Genomic DNA, 21,578 nt, shown 5'->3' with positions numbered 1-21,578 from the left:
AGAACACTGGAAAAACTGCAAATATGTCAAGACTAAACAACACATTCCTGAACACTACTGAGTCACAGAAGAAATCAAAGGAGAAATCATAAAATACCTAGAGACAAATGAAAACAGAAATAGGGCACACCAAAATCTATGGGATGCAGCAAATGCAGTTCTAAGAGGAAAGTTCACAGAAAGTTCATAGTTCATAGTTTCTACTTCAAGAAATAAGAGAAATATCAAACAACCTAGAAACAATTTAACATTGTTTCTCAAATAATTTTAAACCTTTTTTAAAGATTTTATTTATTTATTTGAGATAGAGAGAGAGCACGAGCCGGGGGGCGGGGAGGCGCGGGGTGGGAAGTGGCAGAGGGAGAAGGAGAAGCAGACTCTCCACTGAGCAGGGAGCCCGACACAGGGCTCAATCCCAGGACCCTGGAATCATGACCTGAGTTGAAGGCAGGCGCTTAACCAACTGAGCCATCCAGGCACCCCAAACATTTTAAACTTAACAATTTAAAGGAACTAGACAAGGAAGAATAAATGAAGCCCAAAGGTAGTCGAAGGAAGGAAATAATAAAGATCATAAATGAAAGAAATCTTTAGGAAGATTCACTAAGAAAAAAGGAGAGAGGGCTCAAATAAATCAAATCAGAAATAAAAGAGGAAAACTTACAATTGATAAAAAATCCTGAGACTACTGTAAAGAATTATATGCCAGATATAAGAAGTAGATAAATTCCTAGACTTTATAATCTTCCAAGACAGAATCATAAAGAAACAGAAATCTGAATAGACTGATTACTAGTAAAGGGGTTGAATCAGTATTCAAAAATCTCCCAATAAACGAAAGTTCAGGACCAAATGACTTCACTGGTGAATTCTACTAAACATTCAAAGATTTCACACCTATCTTTCTCAAACTCTTACAAAAAATTAAAGAAGGAAAACTTCCAAACATATTTTACCAGGCCAGCATTACCCTGATACCAAACCAGACAAGGACACCACAAAAAAAAGAATATTACAGGCCAGTATCCCTGAAGAACATAGATGCAAATATCCTCAACAAAATATTAGCAAACCGAAATAAACAATACATTAAAAGGACCATACACCATGATCAAGAAGTACTTATTCCAGGGATGCAAAGATGGTTCAACATCTACAAATCTATCAACATAATAAACCACATTAACAAAATAAATGATAAAAATCTCACATGATCATCTCAATAGATGCAAAATAACTTGACAAAATTTAACATCATTTATAATAAAAATGCTCAACAAAGTAGATATAGAAGGAATGTACCTCAACATAATAAAGCCATCTATGACAGACCCACAGTTAACCTCATACTCTGGTAAAAAGACAAAAGTTTTTCCTCTATGATCAGAAACAAAACAAGGATGCTCATTATTTTTATTCAACATAATACTGGAAGTCCCAGGCAAGTAAAAGAAATAAAAGGCATCTAAATTAGAAAGGAAAAGTAAGGGGCGCCTGGGTGGCTCAGTCGTTAAGCGTCTGCCTTCGGCTCAGGTCATGATCCCAGAGTCCTGGGATCGAGCCCCGCATCAGGCTCCCTGCTCCGCGGGAAGCCTGCTTCTCCTTCTCCCACTCCCCCCGCTTGTGTTCCTGCTCTCGCTGTGTCTCTCTCCGTCAAATAAATAAATAAAATCTTAAAAAAAAAAAAAAAAAAGAAAGGAAAAGTAAAACTGTCACTATTTACAGGTATCCTGATACTATATATAAAAAACCCTAAAGATTACACCAAAAAAACTAGTATAAAGTAATAAATGAATTTAGTGAAGTTGCAGGATACAACATTAATGTACAAAAATCTGTTGTGTTTGTATACACTAATAACAAATTCTCAGAAAGAGAAATCAAGAAAACCATTCCATTGATTCAAAATAATAAAATATTTAGGAATAAATTTAACCAATAAGGTGAAAGCGGCTGCACTGCTTTGTCGAAGATTAGTTGATCAAAGAGATGAGGGTCCATTTCTGGATTCTCTATCCTATTCCCTTGATCTATGTGTCTGTTTTTGTGCCAGTACCATACTGTCTTCATGAACTATTGGGTCTTCATCAAGATAAAAAGCTTCTGCACAGCAAAGGAAACAATCAACAAAACCAAAAGACAACCAAGAGAATGGGAGAAAATATTTGCAAGTGGCAAAGCAGATAAAGGGCTAATATCCAAAATCTATAAAGAACTTATCAAACTCAACACTTAAAGAACAAATAATCCAATCAAAAAATGGGCAGAAGAGATGAACAGACATTTTTCCAAAGATGACATATAAATGGCCAACAGACACATGAAAAATGCTCAACATCACTCAGCATCAGGGAAATACATATCAAAACCACCATGAGATATCGCCTCACACCAGTCAGAATGGCTAAAATTAACCACTCAGGAAACAACAGATGTTGGCAAGGATGAGGAGAAGGGGAATCCTCTTACACTGTTGGTGGGAATGCAAGCTGGTGCAGCCACTCTGGAAAATAGTATGGAGGTTCCTCAAAAGGTTGAAAACAGAGCTACCCTATGACCCAGCAATTGCACTACTGGGTATTTACCCCAAAGATACAAATGTAGTGATCCAAAGGGGTACATGCACCCCAATGTTTATAGCAGCAATATCCACAAAAGCCAAACTATGGAGAGCCCAGATGTCCATCAACAGACGAATGGATAAAAAAGATGTGTTATATATATATATATACAATGGAATACTCCTCAGCCATCAAAAAAAATGAAATCTTGGCATTTACAATGACGTGGATGGAAGTAGAGAGTGTTAAGTGAAATAAGCCAATCAAAAAAAGACAACTATCATATGATCTCGCTGGTATGTGGAATTCAAGAAACAAAACAGAGGATCATAGGGGAAGAGAGGAAAAAAATAAAACAAGACAACATCAGAGAGGGAGACAAATTATAAGAGACTCTTAAGCATAGGAAACAAACTGAGGGTTCCTGGAGGGAAGCAGGATGAGGGAACGGGGTAACTGGGTGATGGACATTAAGGAGGGCACGTGATGTAATGAGCACTGGGTATTATGTAAGGCTGACTTACATAATACATAATACATAATCACTGACCTCTACCTCTGAAACCAATAATACATTACATGTTAATTGAATTTAAATTAAAAAAAACAACAAAAATAAAATAAAATAAAGTAGGCGAGTAAGTGGGCTGAGCAAATATAATAGGGTGGCCAGAAGGTGCTCACTTGATACTATTAGTTATAAATTTAAAGTGAGACCAGTTAGAATAGTTGTATGTTTTCTCCAATCACATTCCACTACCTAAGTTCAGGCTCAAAAGAGATAGAGAGTTGGATTTCACCAAGTTAGTTTTTGCCAGGTGATTTGTAATAGTGAAAGACAGGTGAGGCTTTGGAAATTATTATAATGGGAGAACATGGAATTTAAGCCAAAAAAGGAAAATAAAAAATGAGGAGAGGGACATTGAAAAAAAAAAAACTAGAAAAATCCATGGATCAAAATAGGACAAAAGTTGTGGAGGCAAAGTCCTCCAGGAATAAGCTGGAAACACAGGAAATAATGGTAAGTCATGGGATGCTTATGATTGAGACTATGGAAGAGTTGCTGTAATAATGACAAATTTGATGGCATGACAAGAATTAGGACAGTATTGGGAAAAGTGACCAGGAATCAAGTGTTAAAGTCTTTAAAAAATGAGAGTCTGCAGATGACCCACAGAGGGTTAACAGGTGATACAATCTGGTAGCAAAAGCCTCAAAATTTTGGGGGGTGGTTGTGGTTAGGGAGCAGGGAAGAGTCCTGCAGTGAGAAGCAAGGAAAACACCTCCCCCATCCTACTTCTAGATGCAGTGGTATTAAGAGATTAGAGACACCATGAAAGACAATTGCACAACAGTGTGTTCAGGGACAAGCCAGGTTTCAGAGCAAAAAAGATCGAAAAACTCTACAAGCTTAAAATACAGGGAATTTTGCTGATAATGTGCTATAAGAGGGCTTTCTGGAAGAGTTTAGGGAGGTCTGCAGAGGGTGAGGGTCAGATTGGGGTATGACCAGAATCATATGGAATGAAGGAAAAGTCTGGAGGTCCAGCGCTTCTGGTGATTAAAGAAGAGGGATAAAAGATAAGATGGAATTGGTCCATTAGACCTAATTTAGTGTTATATGGAAGGACTGAAGGAAGGGAGGGAGGCAGGGAGGGAAAACTTGTGTGCCAGTTATCATATTGCCTCAGCTGCAAATTCACCCGTCATTGTCCGCCTTGTTAGAAGCCAGACAATTTAAACACTTCTTTGTTTGCTAGTACAATGTTAAGCTTTGTTAGTAGATGATTTGGAGGGACCGTGCAGAAGGAAATGGCTTCTGTTCCTGATTAGCAGGCTTTCTTTCTTCTTGTTCCTGCTGCATGTGGGACACATAGTGACATTACCCCTGTGGGAAGCTTCTAGGAGAGTTCTGCTGGTTCCCCTGCCAGCTTCCCTGTAACCTTTGACAGCAACCCCAAGGCCAGTTTCCCACCACATTCCACTGGTGACCCAACTAGCATCCCAGCCCAAAGAGTTCAGCAACACCTGACAACTTCCACCAGCACTCCAGTAGGCTTCCCAGTCGATTCAACGATTCCCCAAGCAGCTTCCCAGTACATTTCACAGGCACTCTAAGCAGGTTCTCAAGAGCTTCATCAGCTCTACAGTGGACAATTTTATGTTTGCCAGCCTCAGCCTATGGCAGCTCAGTGAACTCACCAGCCATTGAATTATAGCCATACCACACCCAATAAGGTTTGAATCTCAGCCTTAAGGGTGGTGGTGTGGAGATTTTCCAAAATCTATTCCTTCTTTGGGTACTATGTATCAGCACTAGGAGTAGTGGCTGCTTCCTTTATCTGCTGTTCCTATATTCTCTAGAGTTCTTTATCCCTTGAAGTTAATTCCCTAAACATAGTTACTAATTATTTAAACTTTCCTTGATCAAATTATTATGCGTTTTTTTCTCCTGACTGGAGGCTGACTTATACAACTTATTTGAAGACTAATTTACAGTAATCATTTGAACTACTTTATGAGATTTTAACTTAGATTTCTCTTACAGCAATATGCTCAATGTTCATATGTATCTAAACACATGTGTATGCACATATGTATGCATGCACATATGTAGTCCAGAACAAAACAGGTTTCATATGCTAAAGTAGGCAGCTACTGACATGAAGAAAAATGTCAAATTCCTGCAACTAACACTGTGTTCTTGAGCATTTCACCTAGGTGCTATGAGTGTTAATTTTTTCATCTGAAATACTATAGACTGTACAATAACATTCCTTCCAGCTCTATGATTTTGATTTATTTATCTGTGAATTCTCAAGTACAAAATTTTCCCACATTTTTATCAAGTATATCACATTTACTTGTTTTATGCACAAAAACGATTGGCTCTGCTTAGGTTGTCCAAAAGTGATTTCACTGATGATGTCACTTTCTTTTTATTGTACCATCTACTTAATATACCTATTTAATGTTTCTCTGTGATTTCTGTAAGTCTTCTTAGTTTTAGAAGACTGGTGAAGCAGAGAATAGCAATGTTCTTTAGTAACTTAATAAAAACAATCCTATGAGTATCAAGATAACTGAACTGCAATAAAAAAAGATCAAACTGAATTTGTTACTAATACACAGTCTGTAATATGATCATACCTGTTTATGTTTTTGGAGTGGTTTCTTTTCATGTAATTTTTTATCTCCAAATTTCTTATATGTTAAAGGTACTCCATATTTAGCGGCAGGCTTTGTAATTTTCTGAGCAGACACAAAAGAAGCCAAGCTTTGTCCTGAAGCTGGTCTTTTAGCTACATGAAAAGATACAAAGAGTTTTTTCCTAGAGTTTATATTAAATCTTTAATTTCAAAATTCAAGATAGCATTTTTTCATTTTCACAATCATTGACAGCATTTGAGACTTTTCATTAAAAATACTGTTCACTCCTCAGCACATGTCAATGCCTTCTTTATAAACTATTTAATACTAAAGCCATTTTTTGGAGAGAAAAAAAAAAGCAAAAAGCCACACATCTTTAAGATGTTGAAATTTCTCATATTAAAAAAAAGCACATCCCTAAAATTGACTATGGGTGATGACTGTATTTACCTGTGAATATACTAAAAATCACTGAATTAAAGAGATTTAAGAGCAGACTTTAAATGGTATAGAACTGTAACTCAATAAAGCTGTTAACAGTAACTCAATAACGCCATCATTGTGAGCAACTTTAATACTTTCTTCACCTATAGTCTGAAAGATGTTTATACCTACAGACCTATAGAAGAACAAACACTTTAAAACAATTACTATAGCTCAGAGTCCCGTGAAATGGGTACCTTTATACGGTGGGAATATAAAATGGTCAAACTTTCTAGAGGGCAATCTGTATCAAGAACAATGTTTATGGATTGCTTTTAAAGAAATAATCAGAGATACATAAAAATTTATATACAAGTATAAGCCCTACAGAAATTATGTATCCAATTCTTATTGAAGCCTAGAGTTCTAAGACTGAAGGTTCTTAGAACAATGATGAATTCAAGAAAAACAGTTAAATTGAAGAAAATTTAGAGGAAAGTCTACTATTCATATCTCTCAAAGATATTAACTAGGAACTAGGAAAAGTGGAAGAAAAAAAATTTCCCTTTGAGAGTTCAACTGTAAGATCAAATCAGAACACATATATATAACATCACAACATTGTAACTTGGCTAAATGTATTAAAACAACCAAAGAAATATTGTGTATACCAGTACACATACTGGCACACATACTGAAGAAGGAGCTAAAGTCACGAAAGTATAAAAATGAAGATTCCCAAGAGAAAAATACTGAATAGCTCCCATTCACTTCCAGAAAAGAGGGAGAATTACTTATCTGATTTGGGTGTATTTCTCAGGCTCAGTGACAAGGCTGCTAGTGGTATAAAGCTTAATTAATATGGGGAGCTGGAGCCCACAAAGTACCTATAGGCCCATGAGCAATACAATACCTATTTTAGCCTCATGCTATTAAACATTTCATTCATCCAACTCCTGTTACAACAAAATAACTTTCTAATTCCTTGTAGGCTACATGGAAAGAATGTGCTGAGATGGAGTATTTCTGGTCTTTGTGACAATGAGGCTTTTGATTAAGATTTGACTTCTCATGAGGCTTGACCGCCAGGAGAGACATGCTGATTCTGCTGTGTGTTTGTCTCTTGTGAATTTCATTTAGAGTGACTTGATTTCCCAGGGAATGACAGTCTCTGAACACTGAGACAATGAGTCTAAGGATCTTCAGGAAGAGCTAAATATAGCTGGCCTTCCTAAGAACACACTGCTGTACCACTTCCAGCTTACATGGACTCACTGTTATAATATGGTATTTCTTTTTATTAATTTACTCAAACTCAAAATGGAGAACATGGAATGCACTGTTTGAAAAACAATATACTCTTCAAATCTTACAGTTATCCACTGATTTTAGAAATCCATTCTGAAATCATTTATGAAGAAAAAATACAATTTCCTTCTCACACAAATATATGTATATACATACACATAGTATATAACCATACCCACAATCCTACAAATATTCTACTGCTGCTGGCCACACTTAAAACAAAATTATCCTTGGTAAGGTACCTGATGTCATATTAATTCACTTTTTAAAAATTTTAGAATATGAAGTATTTGTCAAAGAAAAATATATAAAGATATATACTTACTAAGACATTTTAGAACATGCTACAACAATCTGCTCAGAATATCAGCTAAGCAACTGATAAAGATGGAAGACTTCAAGATAGATTTAATTCAAATAAGGCAGACAAGAAATGGAAATTTTGTTATTAATTCATCACAAAGTGTTGTATACTGTCATATATCAAAAATAATTTAAAGATGAATTTCCTCTGGATTAATTTTATCTAAATTTACCCCAACTTATTATATCTACATGTATCTCTAGTATAATTAGAAAATATTAATTAGTACTAGTATATTGATTATTGCAAACAGGTGAAGACTCATTAAATTTCATTTACCTGGTACAGGCTGCGCTCCAAACTTGGAAAATGTTTTTAGACAAAATTCTTCTGCAATAAGCTTAGATTGAAGGAGGACAAAGAAAAAGTTAGAAAAGATGTGAAACTTCCAAAATAAAAACCCTACCCATTATTCAGATTACATTTTTCTCTTTTCAGTCACATATATGCTATCAGATAAACTTTACTTATTCAACCTAAGTAATCCCAAATTCCTCTCATACTAATTCCCTTCCACTTTTTTTTTTTAATTTACTTGTTTTTCTTTTTTTTTTTTTTTTAAAGATTTTATTTATTTATTCATGAGAGACAGAGAGAGAGAGAGAGGCAGAGGGAGAAGTAGGCTCCCAAGGAGCAGGGAGCCCGATGTGGGACTCGATCCCAGGACCCTGGGATCATGACCTGAGCTGAAGGCAGACGCTTAACCATCTGAGCCACCCAGGTGCCCCTAATTCCCTTCCACTCTTACAAATTTATTTTATGACTTTTCCAGACAACCTTTCTTCTCAAATTAACCTAATGAACCACAAAGGCCCCCATAAACTGCTTTCCTGTTCTATGTCTCAGCAATTTAACACAATTACCCCCTATCTGGAATAGCCTCTATATTTTATATACAGCCAAATCCCTCATTTACCTCAGAACTAATAATCACTTAATTACCGCTTTCTCAGATTAACCTCTTAGTTATTTCAACTTTACTCTGAATCTTCTCAGCATCTCCAGTGAGTTTTCACTTTTAACAATATGTAATTATAAACATACTACTGGATAAATATTTGAATATTCTTAGATAATTCAACAAGTATCTCTTCTTACTATTACTAAAATACTCCTGTACTTAATTCTCTAGCATTCATGAACATATTTTGAGAACCAAAAATCATTAGTATTTCCTGCAAGTCATTTTTTCTCCCTACTCACTAAATTTTCTTTTTCCCCTCTTTAAGCGCAGAACTATGACACCAACAAAGATTTAACTCAATTTAAGCCTGCTTTTTTTCTTATTGGGTGGGGAAAGGGAAAACAAGTGAATTTTCTCTTTTTTCAAGAGAAATGAGGCCTGCTGAAGAGAATATTCACACAGTAACAGTGGAACAGAAGCTCCAACAGGCAAAAAACCATGACTGAGATGGTCATCTGTCCCATTAAGTACCCTCCAATAGCAGTTTTCAAGTTATCTCATACTGGCAGAATCAGCATCACCAGGGACATATGAAATGTGGAAATTCTCAGGCTCCCACCTCAGAAACTAAAATAGGAATTGTAGTGATGGGACCCAGCAATGTTCTCCAAGTGATTTTTTAAAGTATGCTAAAGCTTAAAAACCACTGCACCAAAAGATAAATTAAGTGAAGGTCTGGTTCACAGGCAATTCAGATCAACTGTGTAAATGTATTTTCTCTTCTGAACACTTGCATTTTATCCCTTTCTTTTGCATGGAAGAAAATAAGTGCTTTATAAACTCCAACTTGCCCAAACTGGATAGTTTCTTTGAGTCTTTCTTTTTTGTGTGAGTGCAAATATGAACTAAGAGATGGAGCACGAAGAATCCAAGAAGATTCTGAAATCTCTATGCTATGTTGTTCAATTTAGTTGCCAGCCGTAAGTAGCTATTTGGATTAAAATTTTAAATAAATATAATTTTAAATTCAGCCCCTTGGTCACACTAGGCACAATTTAAGTATTCAATAACCACATGTGGCTAGTGGCTACAATGTTGGACAATGCGGATATAAAACACTTCATCACTATTGATGCACTATTGAAAGTACTACTGGACAACACCTATACTGCTAAGGAATCAGAGCTTATCCATGATTTGTCAAGCTTCTTCCAGTGTGTGCAAGATTGAGAATTAAGCCCTATTAAACCTTGGGTGACAGTACTTAGAGAAGAAGAGATTTTTTTAAAAACCCTACAGAACATTATAGTAGTTCATATATTATATAGTAAAGCTCACAAATTGTTTCAAAGTTAAAGCCTTAAAAAATGTATTGCAAACTTTCTCCCTAGAATACCAAATAAGTGATATATAGCAGAAAATAAAACTTAGGAACCAAAGAAGAGATTTTCACAAAAAAATGAAATCTAAGTGATATCTAAATAGCAACAAGGAGCTATTAATATATTAAACTATCAAATATTGCACTTGTTACTAATCATAAATAATCTGTCCTTTTTTCTTTCCATATTATAAATTTTGATATATCAGGCTTGCACATTTTCCTTCACTGCTGGCTAGTTGAATTCAAGTGCTTCAGCCTTGAGACTGTACGTCTTAACCACTGGTTTTGGGAGGAGGGAACCTCACCAAGATTCAATGAAGTTACTCTTTCTTCGCCAGTAGTTGCCAAAAAACAATAGTATATTGCATCATAAATCTGTCCTTGAAATTGTTACTTATAACAAAGGAGTCTTATAAGATACCTAAGTTTCAGGGATTCTTGCTATATCCTATATAAGTAACCTTCAATCTACACATTTTAATTGGCTTTTTGCTGACTAATGTGTTCTCCTGGTAGTAACAGTTAAATCCACACCTCTGTTTTCTGAAAATTATTTGCTCACACAGATGTTCTATTAACCCAGAGAATATATGACACTTCCCTCTTATCCCATGAGCATATAAAAGTAATAAAACTATGATTTTGCTAGATACATGATTTACAGAAGAATTTAACAGTTATCATTTAAATTAACAAAGGCCACACAGAACATGTAATATAAAATAATTCCAGTTTCAGATGATATTTATATCAATAACTTGTACAAACTGATTTGATATAAATTTTTAATAAATCCTGTCAAAGTAAAATTCAGTTCAACTCAACATTTATTACGCATCTTCATGTGAGTACGAGGAAAAATCATAAGTCAACAATCTGTTATACATACAAATGCCCACAAAACAAGTTTTCAATAATTATCCAAATAGAATATAATCATATAACTTAAGATACTAATATGTTTATATTAGTATAATAAAATAACACATTGATAATATTTATATTGAATATATTGAGCACTTATTACATGCTAGACATTAGGCACTTTATGTACATTATCACTTTTTAAAAAAAAAAACACCTCATGATGTAGATATATTTATAATCCCATTGTTTACAGGTCAGTGAGGCACAGAAATGCTTAATAATTTTACAATTAGAGATAGTTACCAGAGGGGAGGTAGGTAGGGGGATGGATAAAATAGGTGAAGGGGATTAAGAGTACACTTATCTTGATGGGCACTATTGTGCAGAATCATTGAATCACTATACTGTACACATGCAACTAATATAACTCTGTCTATGTTAACTATACTGGATTTAAAATTTTTTTAAATAATAATTTTACAGTTAGAAACCTAAGAAGACAGAAAGTAGAGAGGTGATTGCCAGGAGTTATGACAGAGGGATTGGGGGGTTACTGGTTAATGGGATTGAGTTTATTTTACAAGATGAAGAGTTGTGAAGATGAATGGTGGTATTAACTGCACAGCATTGAAAATCTCTTTAATACCACTGAACTGGACACTCAAAAATGGATAAGAGGATGCATTTTATGTTGTGTACATTTTACCACAATAAAAAAATTGGAAAACAAAACAGAAACCCAAAACAAAAGAATGATTTTGTGATACTGTGATTTATATTAAGAAATACATATCTGGTGTCTAGTTCCTGGCATACAGCTCCTAAAACCCTTAAAGTACCCAAAAGGTTAAGAGAATAAAGATGTTTTTTTGTTATTCCTAACAAGCCACTTTCAACCACACCTGAATTTATGTTAATGACGTGACATCTGGAAAGCCCCTAAGGATGGAAGCTGATTGCCAGGGAAATGTACCACAGGATTAGAGGGTTGAAACTTTCAGTCTCACTCCCCTCCCTGAGAGGAAAGGGACTAGAGGCTTAATCAAACACTAATGGCCAATGATTTAATCAATCATTTCTACATAATAAAGCCTCCGTAAAAAGCTGAAGGACAGGATTTGGACAGCTTCTGTGTTGGTAAACATGCCAGCAGGGTGACACATCCTAATTTCACTGGAACAGAAGCTCCTGCTTTCAGGACCCTTTCAGACCTTGCCCTACATATCCCTTTATCTGGCTGTGGGATCTGATGATCTATATCTCCAGTCAGTGCCAAAAGTGAACTAAATTGGACACCCAGCTGTGTTGCAGAAGTGCCTGCTGTGGGAAAAACTACCACACATTTGGTGATTGGAAGGGTGAGAAGTTCAGTATTAAGTGTTAGGAGGAAACACAGGAGGAATGTTTTCCCTCGTACAGATTCACAACCAGAAAACAAATCCAAAGAGGAAGAATATAAGAATGGAAAGAAAGGTGACTCCAGTGTCATCTGAAAAAGGCACTTCATTCTCCCAGAACTGTGATGTGCTCTCCTCAAAACATAGGTCATGTCCTAGTTAAGCATCATAACCTTATTATTTTCAAGTAAAAAAAAAAAAACAACAAAACACATACCTGAGGTGAGAGAAACTTTTCAATGCGTTTGGCTATAAAACCTTTCTCCAATATGGAGTTGACTGATGGTCTATCCCTAGGATTTCTTTTAAATAACTGAGAGAGTAAATTGCGGAGGTCATAAGAATAATGTAAAGATACAGGTGGAAAAGATCCAGATATTATCTTCAGTACCAGGTTTTTCATATTGCCAGCTTCAAACTAAAATCCAGAAAACAAATGAACATATATGAAACATACATACATTGAAAATAGGAATAAACAATGAGAAATAGTTCTCTTCCTATGGAACAGAAATATAATCCTCTTACAAATATTTTAATCAGCATATGTTCTCTTTTTTAGAGTATGTTCTTTAGAACAAAGTTCACGGATTTATAAACATATTTAAGAGACTATCAGTCCTCATAAAACATAACTTACTGTAATATTAATTTTTGCTCACTCAAAACACTAAAAGATGGAATAAAGGTATTAAAGATTTTATAAAAACAGTAATAAAAGACAAAAACAAACCTTGTAGTCTTAAGACCTGCCTACCTATGGCCCTGTTGCAGTAAGTGAAACAAGAAATTAACTACAAAACTAAAAGTATCTGGGAAAAAAACATAATAAATGAAAATACTAGGATGCCTAAGTAGCTCAGTAAGCTAAGGGTCTGACTCTTGATTTCAGCTCAGGTCATCATCTCATGTGTCATGAGATCAAGTTCTGCATCTGGCTCTGCACTCAGCGGGGAGTCTGCTTGAGAGTCTGTCCCTCTGCCCCTTGCCCAACTCATGCACACGTGCCCTCTCTCTCTTAAATAAATAAATCTTAAGAAAAAATAAACGAAAATACGAATTACTTTCCTTTTACACACTGCTTAATATTTTTAAGTGTGTGATGCTTCCAAAAGCCATGTAGTGAGCAACGTGGCAAGTATTCCAAAGGGGAACATAAGCCATATCAATGGGAATAGTATATATTTAAGGAGTAAACACAATATAAACTCTAACTGAAGTTAAAAAAGAGAAAAACCAACAGCAGTGGGGCAGTTTAAAATCTAAAGATTTCATTTTGAAAGTAAACAAAATTAAGCTTTTGACATCTCTGCTAAAATAGAACAGTTGTACGCTGTTAACGTGTTCTTAACATACACTTTAACAAAACATGCTATAAATTAGGTATTGGTGATTATACCAAGTATAAAAAAGTTCTGCTAAATCTTGAATTCTCCTAGACATTTAAAATATGATATTCATGGGATGCCTGGGTGGCTCAGTCATTATGCATCTGCCTTCGGCTCAGGTCATGATCCCAGTGTCCTGAGATCAGGCCCCGCATTTGGCTCCCTGCTCCGCGGGAGGCCTGCTTCTCCTCTCCCATTCCCCCTGCTTGTGTTCCCTCTCTTGCTGTGTCTCTCTGTGTCAAATAAAACCTTAAAAAGGTAAAATATGATATTCAGCATATTAAAATTTGAGTATAATTCAGTAGTCTAAAAATATCTATGTACCTAAGAAGGAATTCGAAATGCATAATGATAGATTATTCCTTCACTACAATGAATTTTCACTGTTTCTCAAATGACAAGCTTTTCATAAAGGTTAGTGAATTACTTAATTTCATGTGTCTACTTAAAAGTAAATAATTCCAAAATACAGAAGCAATGGTGACAGAACATAGATGAAAAAATGAAAGAAAATACACTGATTTATATCTAAAATGACTGTGTCGAAAAACTGACCAATTCCTTCAAATACAGATCTGATAACTACCATTCCACATCACTTTCGCAGTCCATGCTTTCATAAGGTAATACAGTCTTAAAAGAGTATGCAACCATGAAAAAACACAGCAATGAAAAAATATCCCCCAAATAATATCAAGCAATAAAAACAGGCTATAAAGCTGCTTAGACAAAATAATTAAACTGTAGAAAGAAAAAAAAAAACTCATTTTATAATCTATAAGAAAGCCTAGAAGGAAACAAAATATTACAAGTACTCATTACCAGTTGTAAGAATTGTTTTTGATATCCATTCACTTTCTTTATATTTTTATCTATTTTCTTAAGTTTTCTGTAATGAAAATACATTCTTGTTTAATGGGGGAAGCATTTTTTTGTTGTTGTTGTTGTTAGAAAAACAGAGAGAGCATGCCCGCAAAGGGTGGGCAGGGAAGGGGGTGGGGGGGGAGGTAAAGAGGGAGAGGGAGAGAGAGAATCTCAACCGGGCTCCACACCCAGCAAGGAGACCAACACAGGGCTCTATCTCACCACCCTGAGATCATGACCTGAGCTGAAATCAAGAGTCGGATGCTTAATTGACTGAGCCACCCAAGCACCCCCAGGGGAGCATTTTTAAAAAGCAAAATTTTGAAATGGAAAGTGATTAAAATTCAACCTATTTAAGACAAAAACTTCCCCTTTGGGGTTTATGTGCCATCTCAACAAAGTCTCAAAAATTAAAAAAATATATTTTTAAAGATTTATTTGAGAGAGACAGAGAGACAGAGAGCGAGCGTGTGTATGCACAAGCAGGGGAAGGAGCAGAAGGAGAGCAGCATGCTCCTGCTGAGCATGGAGCCCAACGCCAGGCTTGATCTCACCCTGATCACCACCCCGAGATCATGACCTGAGCCGAATTCAAGAGTTAGATGCTTAACCAACTGAGCCATCGAGGTGCCCCCAAAATAAGTTTTAATTAAAGAGCATTTGAGGGCGCCTGGGTGGCTCAGATGGTTAAGCGTCTGCCTTCGGCTCAGGTCATGATCCCAGGGTCCTGGGATCGAGTCCCGCATCGGGCTCCCGGCTCAGCGGGGAGCCTGCTTCTCCCTCTGACCCTCTCCCCTCTCATGCTGTTTCTCTCTCGCTCGCTCTCTAAAAAATAAAAAAAAAAAATAAAAAAAAATCTTAAAGAGCATTTGAATTGATAAAATCCCTTAAAGAATATGTCGAAAATGTTCTTTAATTTCAATTCCAAACTCAAATACAATTCAATTCCAAATACTCTGGGTGTTTTGAGAGAAATTGCTAAGATGAAACAAAAATCATTAAGCTAAAATACCAAATTCACATACGAATGTAACATTAAAAAGATAGCAAGTTTATTTTTGTTGTTAGAAATAATTTCCTGTGGGGGAGCGCCTGGGTGGCTCAGTTGGTTAAGCATCCGATTCTTGATTTCAGCTCAGGTCATGATCTCAGGGTTGTGGGATCGAACCAAACCCCCGTCCAGCACCACAATCAGCAGGGGAATCTGCTGGAGATTCTCTCTCTCCCTCTCCCTCTCCAAAATAAATAAATAAATCTTTAAAAAAAAGAATTTCCTGGAAAAAAGTATAACATATGTGTTACAATAACAAATATATAACATACATATGTAATATACACATATATGTTAAGGGCAAATCTATTTAAATTTATACTTAAGATGAGAAATTTAAAAACTGACAGAGAATTTCTAGTGCAAGAGGGTGACCTGAAAGATGGCATATGATTTAAAAATATATATATTACAGGTACTTTAGGACACAATTTTTTAAATATTTCAGAAACTTCTACTTACTGCATGTTTAAGTGTACACATCTCATACAGGACACACCCCAGAGCCCAAATGTCACTAGAAAAGGGAAAAATGAGAAATCTTCTCTAAGTATCAGAATTTACTTAAATTTTTTTTCATTTAAAGGAAACAAAAGCACCATGAAAATGATTTCCAAAAATATGTGTTCCATAAAACTTATCCTTTAAAACTCAAAATTTCAGCCATAACCAAATGATAAAAGCAGCTATCCCAGATTAGAAAAACAGCAGTTGCCCAAGCAATTATTTTATTTTTGTATTAATTCCCTCACTTTATTTTGTAATCAGTTTTTAAATTTAAATTCAAGTAATTAATATATACTCTATTATTGGTTTCAGAGGTAGAGTTCAGTGATTCATCAGTTGTATATAACACCCAGTGCTCATTACACCACATACCCTCCTTAACGTCCATTACCCAGTTATCCCATCCCTCCACCTTTCTCCCCTCCAGCATCCCTCAGTTTGTTTCCTATAATTAAGAGTCTCTTATGGTTTGTCTCCCTTTCTGGTTTCATCTTGGTTTATTTTTTTCTCTCTTCCCCTATGATCCTCTATTTTGTTTCTTAAATTCCACATATCAGCGAGATCATATGATAACTTTCTCTGATTGACTTATTTCGCTTAGCATAATACCCTCTAGTTCCATCTACGTCGTTGCAAATGGCAAGCTTTCATTTTTTTGATGGCTGAGTAGTATTCCACTGTGTATATATGCCACATCTTCTTTATCCATTCATCTGTCGATGAACATCTGGGCTCTTTCCATAGTTTGGCTATTGTGGACATTGCCCAAGCAATTATTTTAAAGTTTTATTAAAGGAATGTAATATTTAAAAGAACAAAACCAGTAAATTCCATGAATATTCTATTTATCTATTTTATTCAATTACTTACAAAAATACCATGATTTTAAAAAGTATTTTAAAAGCAAAATACTGTTTTAATGATGAACAAGAAAATATTAATTTACTAAAATTAAATCTGAAATAAACTCATAACAGTCTACTAAAATATTATGTAAGGTAAATACATTAATTATTTAATCTTACTTTAAGGACATACTACCTTCTTTACAGTTTCTTCCTTCCTTTTATCTTAAACATATTTTTATAATTAAAAAATACTATTTCCATTTTTAAAAAGAAAAAATAAAAGACTCATAGTTCAGAGCTACACTGGTCCTTAGTAGTCAACAAAAGCCACTGCTCCTCAAAGTTGAGCTTATTAGAAAAGAATAAAATCTAACACTGAAATCCCAAGGTTATCTTGAACCAAACTCATGAAAAGCTACAAATATAAAACTGTAACCCCAAAAATCTACTTAATTTCAAGATTCAACTTGTAAAAAAAAAGTAAATGTAATTAAATTTATTATTGATTTAGTATTTAGTTTATTAGTTATTTAGTACTTGTATATGTTAATACATGACCCATGTATAAAAAAAATTAAACTAATGATCCTATATTAATAAAATACTTTAAAACATATTTAGACAAATATAAATTTTTGAAGTATATAGACAATGCTCATCCATGACATTTTTAAACCATTTTCTCCACAAAATTAATTTTATGTAAAATTCTCCAAATGATGATTAAATCCATTCCTAGTTTAAAAACTGATTTTTTTCACAGTTGACTTATCCATAAGACACAGAAATAGCATGAAAATGGAAAATTACTTTGGCTCAAAGAAAATGCTACTATCCTTAAGAGTATCCACTAATTGGGCGCCTGGGTGGCTCAGTTGGTTAAGCGACTGCCTTCGGCTCAGGTCATGATCCTGGAGTCCCTGGATCGAGTCCCGTGTCGGGCTCCCTGCTCGGCAGGGAGTCTGCTTCTCCCTTTGACCCTTCCCCTCTCATGCTCTCTCTATCTCATTCTCTCTCTCAAATAAATAAAATCTTTAAAAAAAAAAAAAAAAGAATATCCACTAATAATACATTCCATGAACTAGACTGATCATCGTAATTTAAAATCATTTAAAAAATACATTGCTGGGGGGGGGCACCTTGGTGGCTCAGTAGGCTGAGCGTCCAACTCTTGGTTTCAGCTCAGGTCATGATCTCTGCATCCTAGGATGGAGTCCCGAGTTGAACTCTATGCTCGTCAGGGAGTCTGCTTGGGATTCTATCTTCCTCTGCCTCTCCCCCTGCTCTGCTCTCTCATTCTCTCTCTCAAATTAATAAATATTTTTAAAAAATACATTGCTAGGATGATGTTCTCTGCCTCAACTGCTCAGGTTTTAAATACAGTTTTCTTCCCACTCTCAAATAAAGGAACTATCACTTTCTTCCTTTTAGCTTCTGTGTGTGCTTTCAAATTTAAGACCAATGTTTCTGGGCTAGGATACTTAAATTAGAAAGAGAGAAAATAAAGGGTAAATGGAATTCAGTGGCAGAATATATTACACAATCCGTTAGCCAAAGTACAATTCAATGATTAGGGATCTGGGCTTGGGAGCCAGATGCCTGGGACTTCCAAGTTGCTTTACCTCTCTCTCTGTATTTGGCTTCCTCACAAGGAAAAGGAAGATAATGAATACCTACAATTCACAAGGTTATTGTGAAGATTAAAGGAGTGAATAGATAGAAAGCATTCAAAACACTGCCTGGCATTTAGGAAGTGTTCAACAACTATTAACTATTACAATGCAATAGAAAGTGACTATTACAAAGACCAAAAAAGTACTCTATTTCCAATTATAACTTATAATAAAGTGACACTTTCGGAACGCTGGCTCAGTCAGAAGATCATGCAACTCTTGATCTTGGGGTCATGAGTTCAAGTCCCACATAGGGTACAGAAATTACTTAAATAAACAAATAAAAAATAAAGTGACACTTTCTATACTTCCTTTAACGAGATAGTGAAACAGCTTCTTTGCAATCCCCCTCATTGTACAGTAAAAGAAAAAAAGTGTATTTTTACATGTGTATTAATGATTTTGGAATCATATTCTGAAGGTTAGTAAATAGAACATAACAAAGATTTAAAGGAAACATAAAGATTTAAAGGAAATAAAGATTTAAAATGAATATCATTTTAAATACCTTTTATTGTTATAAGGTTTGTTTTCACAGATTTCAGGTGATAAGTAGTAGGGGGTCCCTATGCAAGTTCGAGCCAGCTCCACAGTACTAGAACAAAAAGAGAATTATTAGAAAAGCTTAAGATACTAAAGGATATTAAAAATTATCACATATATTCACCATGGACATTAGATCAAAACAAAGTTTAAAACTGATGTTACCTATTAAGTACTCGAGCAATTCCAAAATCTCCAAGTTGTATTGTCCCATCTTTGGTTAAAAATATATTCTGTGAAAGAGATGTAAAAAAAAAAAAAAAATCAGAAATACTGTTACATCCAGTTGTGAGTTGACAACTCTTCATAAAGATGAATCTAGTTAAAAAAATGCTAGAATAACTGGATATTCACATACAAAAGAATGAGTATAGATCCCTATCTCATACCATACAGAAAAATTAATTCAAAATGGATTCTTAAATATAAGAACTAAAACTACAAAACTCCTGGAGGAATATATACGGATATATCTTCATGTCTTTGGGCTGGGCATTGGTTTCTTAAATGTGACACCAAAAGCACAAGCCAAAAAGGAAAATATTGATAAAGTGGACTTCACCAGAAATAAACACTTTTGTTCAAAGAAGACCAGCAAAAGTGATCAGACATGGGATAACTGGGTGATGGACATTAAGGAGAACATGTGATGTAATGAGCACTGGGTATTATATAAGACTGATGAATCACTGACCTCTACCTCTGAAACCAATAACACATTATATGTTAATTAATAGAATTAAAATAAAAAGAAGTGAATAAATTTTTTTTTTTAAAAGTGAACTGGAGAAAATACTTGCAAATTATGTATCTGACAAGGAATTTGTATCCAGAAAAAAGAACTCTTACAATTCATTACCAACAAAAGACACCCCATTCAAAATACACAAAGGCACATATTACATGATTCCATTTACATAAAATGTCCAGAATAGGCAAATCCATTGAGAAAGAAACTAGATTAGTGGTTTCTAGAGTCTAGGTTGAGAGGGAATGGAGAGTGATTGCTAATGGTACAGGGTTTCTTGCTGGAGTGATAAAAAGAATGTTCTACAATTAGAGAGTGGTGATGTTTCACAACGCTGTGAATATACTAAAAATCACCGAACTGTACATTTTCAGGGGGTGAACGTTACTGTATCTGAAATATATCTCAACATAGCTTTAAAAAAATAAACTCAGACCTTCCCCTCCATTACAAAAAAAAAAAGCCTGCCTAAAAATTCTAATTAACCTAAATGTAACAAATTAACCTTAAAATTTTCCAATAATTTAGCCAGTTAATTTGCATGCATAAATACCTAACTCCACTGCTCTATCAACAGTAAAGGCAGGAGTTTGTGGAACATGAATTAAACTCGGTATCGTTCAGGAGACTTGAATCAGACACATGTTCACAGCCAAAGATGACACACAATGGGAATGAGTGGGATGGAGTAAAATGGGGTGAAATGGAATTAGGTGGCAGAGGACTGGGGGACCAGAAGGATGGGGCATAAAGTTCCCATCACAGTTTCTCCTCTTCTTACTACTCATCCTGAGGCTATCAGGCTATACAAGAAGCTGCAGGAGTAAGAAGGTAAGACAGATACACAGCCTTGACACCTGGAAATAAATCCCCTCTGTGCTACCCAGTCTGGGGACTGAGGGAGCCCCAGTGGGGCATCCATGAAAGAAACCTCTATGCAAAGATGAGTGAGCTGTGGGGACAAAACATCTCTCACAAAGAGCAGCCAAAAAAAAAAAAAGTCCAATACAAATGAGAAAACCCAATGCAAAAAAAGAAAAGCTAATAAAATAATCAGAACAAGAATTCACTCCAGACAGAATTAATTTTATGAAACAATCCCAACAACAACTTTAAAGTAAATATGTTTAGAAAATTGCAGAGAGGCACCTGGCTAGCTCAGTCAGTATAGCATGTGACTCTCGATCTCAGGGTTGTAAGTATGAGCCCCATGCTGGGTGTAAAGATTACTTGAAAATAAAATCTTAAAAAAATTACAAAGAAAGGGGCACCTGGGGCGCCTGGATGGCTCAGTTGGTTAAGCGACTGCCTTCAGCTCAGGTCATGATCCTGGAGTCCCGGGATTGAGTCCCACATCGGGCTCCCTGCTCAGCAGGGAGTCTGCTTCTCCCTCTGACTCTCCCCCCTCTCATGCTCTCTGTCTCTCATTCTCTCTCTCGCAAATAAAAATCTTAAAAAAAAAAAAAAAAAGAAAGGGGCACCTGGGTGGCTCAGCTGGTTGGGCGACTGCCTTCGGCTCAGGTCATGATCCTGGAGTCCCGGGATCGAGTCCCGCATCGGGCTCCCTGCTCAGCAGGGAGTCTGCTTCTCTCTCTGAC

The 21,578-nt window shown here is 35.5% G+C and overlaps 1 protein-coding gene across 7 annotated transcripts in view; it reads right to left on the bottom strand.

Moving 5' to 3' along the window:
* Nucleotides 1-21,578, bottom strand: part of NEK1 (NIMA related kinase 1) — a 274,969-nt gene that overhangs the window by 220,044 nt on the left and 33,347 nt on the right. For all 7 annotated transcript variants that reach the window (XM_035022727.1, XM_035022725.1, XM_035022721.1 and 4 more), the window contains 6 exons: nt 19,398-19,465; nt 19,198-19,284; nt 16,124-16,178; nt 12,576-12,776; nt 8,086-8,146; nt 5,712-5,863 (listed from right to left, as the gene is read on the bottom strand). In XM_035022727.1, coding sequence (XP_034878618.1) covers nt 5,712-5,863; nt 8,086-8,146; nt 12,576-12,776; nt 16,124-16,178; nt 19,198-19,284; nt 19,398-19,465 — 624 coding nt within the window. The remainder of the gene's footprint in view (nt 1-5,711; nt 5,864-8,085; nt 8,147-12,575; nt 12,777-16,123; nt 16,179-19,197; nt 19,285-19,397; nt 19,466-21,578) is intronic.

Source organism: Mirounga leonina, unplaced genomic scaffold (assembly GCF_011800145.1).
Source record: "Mirounga leonina isolate KUSES-001 unplaced genomic scaffold, KU_Mleo_1.0 Mir_176, whole genome shotgun sequence".
Taxonomy (NCBI): domain Eukaryota; kingdom Metazoa; phylum Chordata; class Mammalia; order Carnivora; family Phocidae; genus Mirounga; species Mirounga leonina.
Note: the sequence above shows the minus strand (reverse complement) of the source record. Positions and strands in the feature narration are given on the sequence as shown.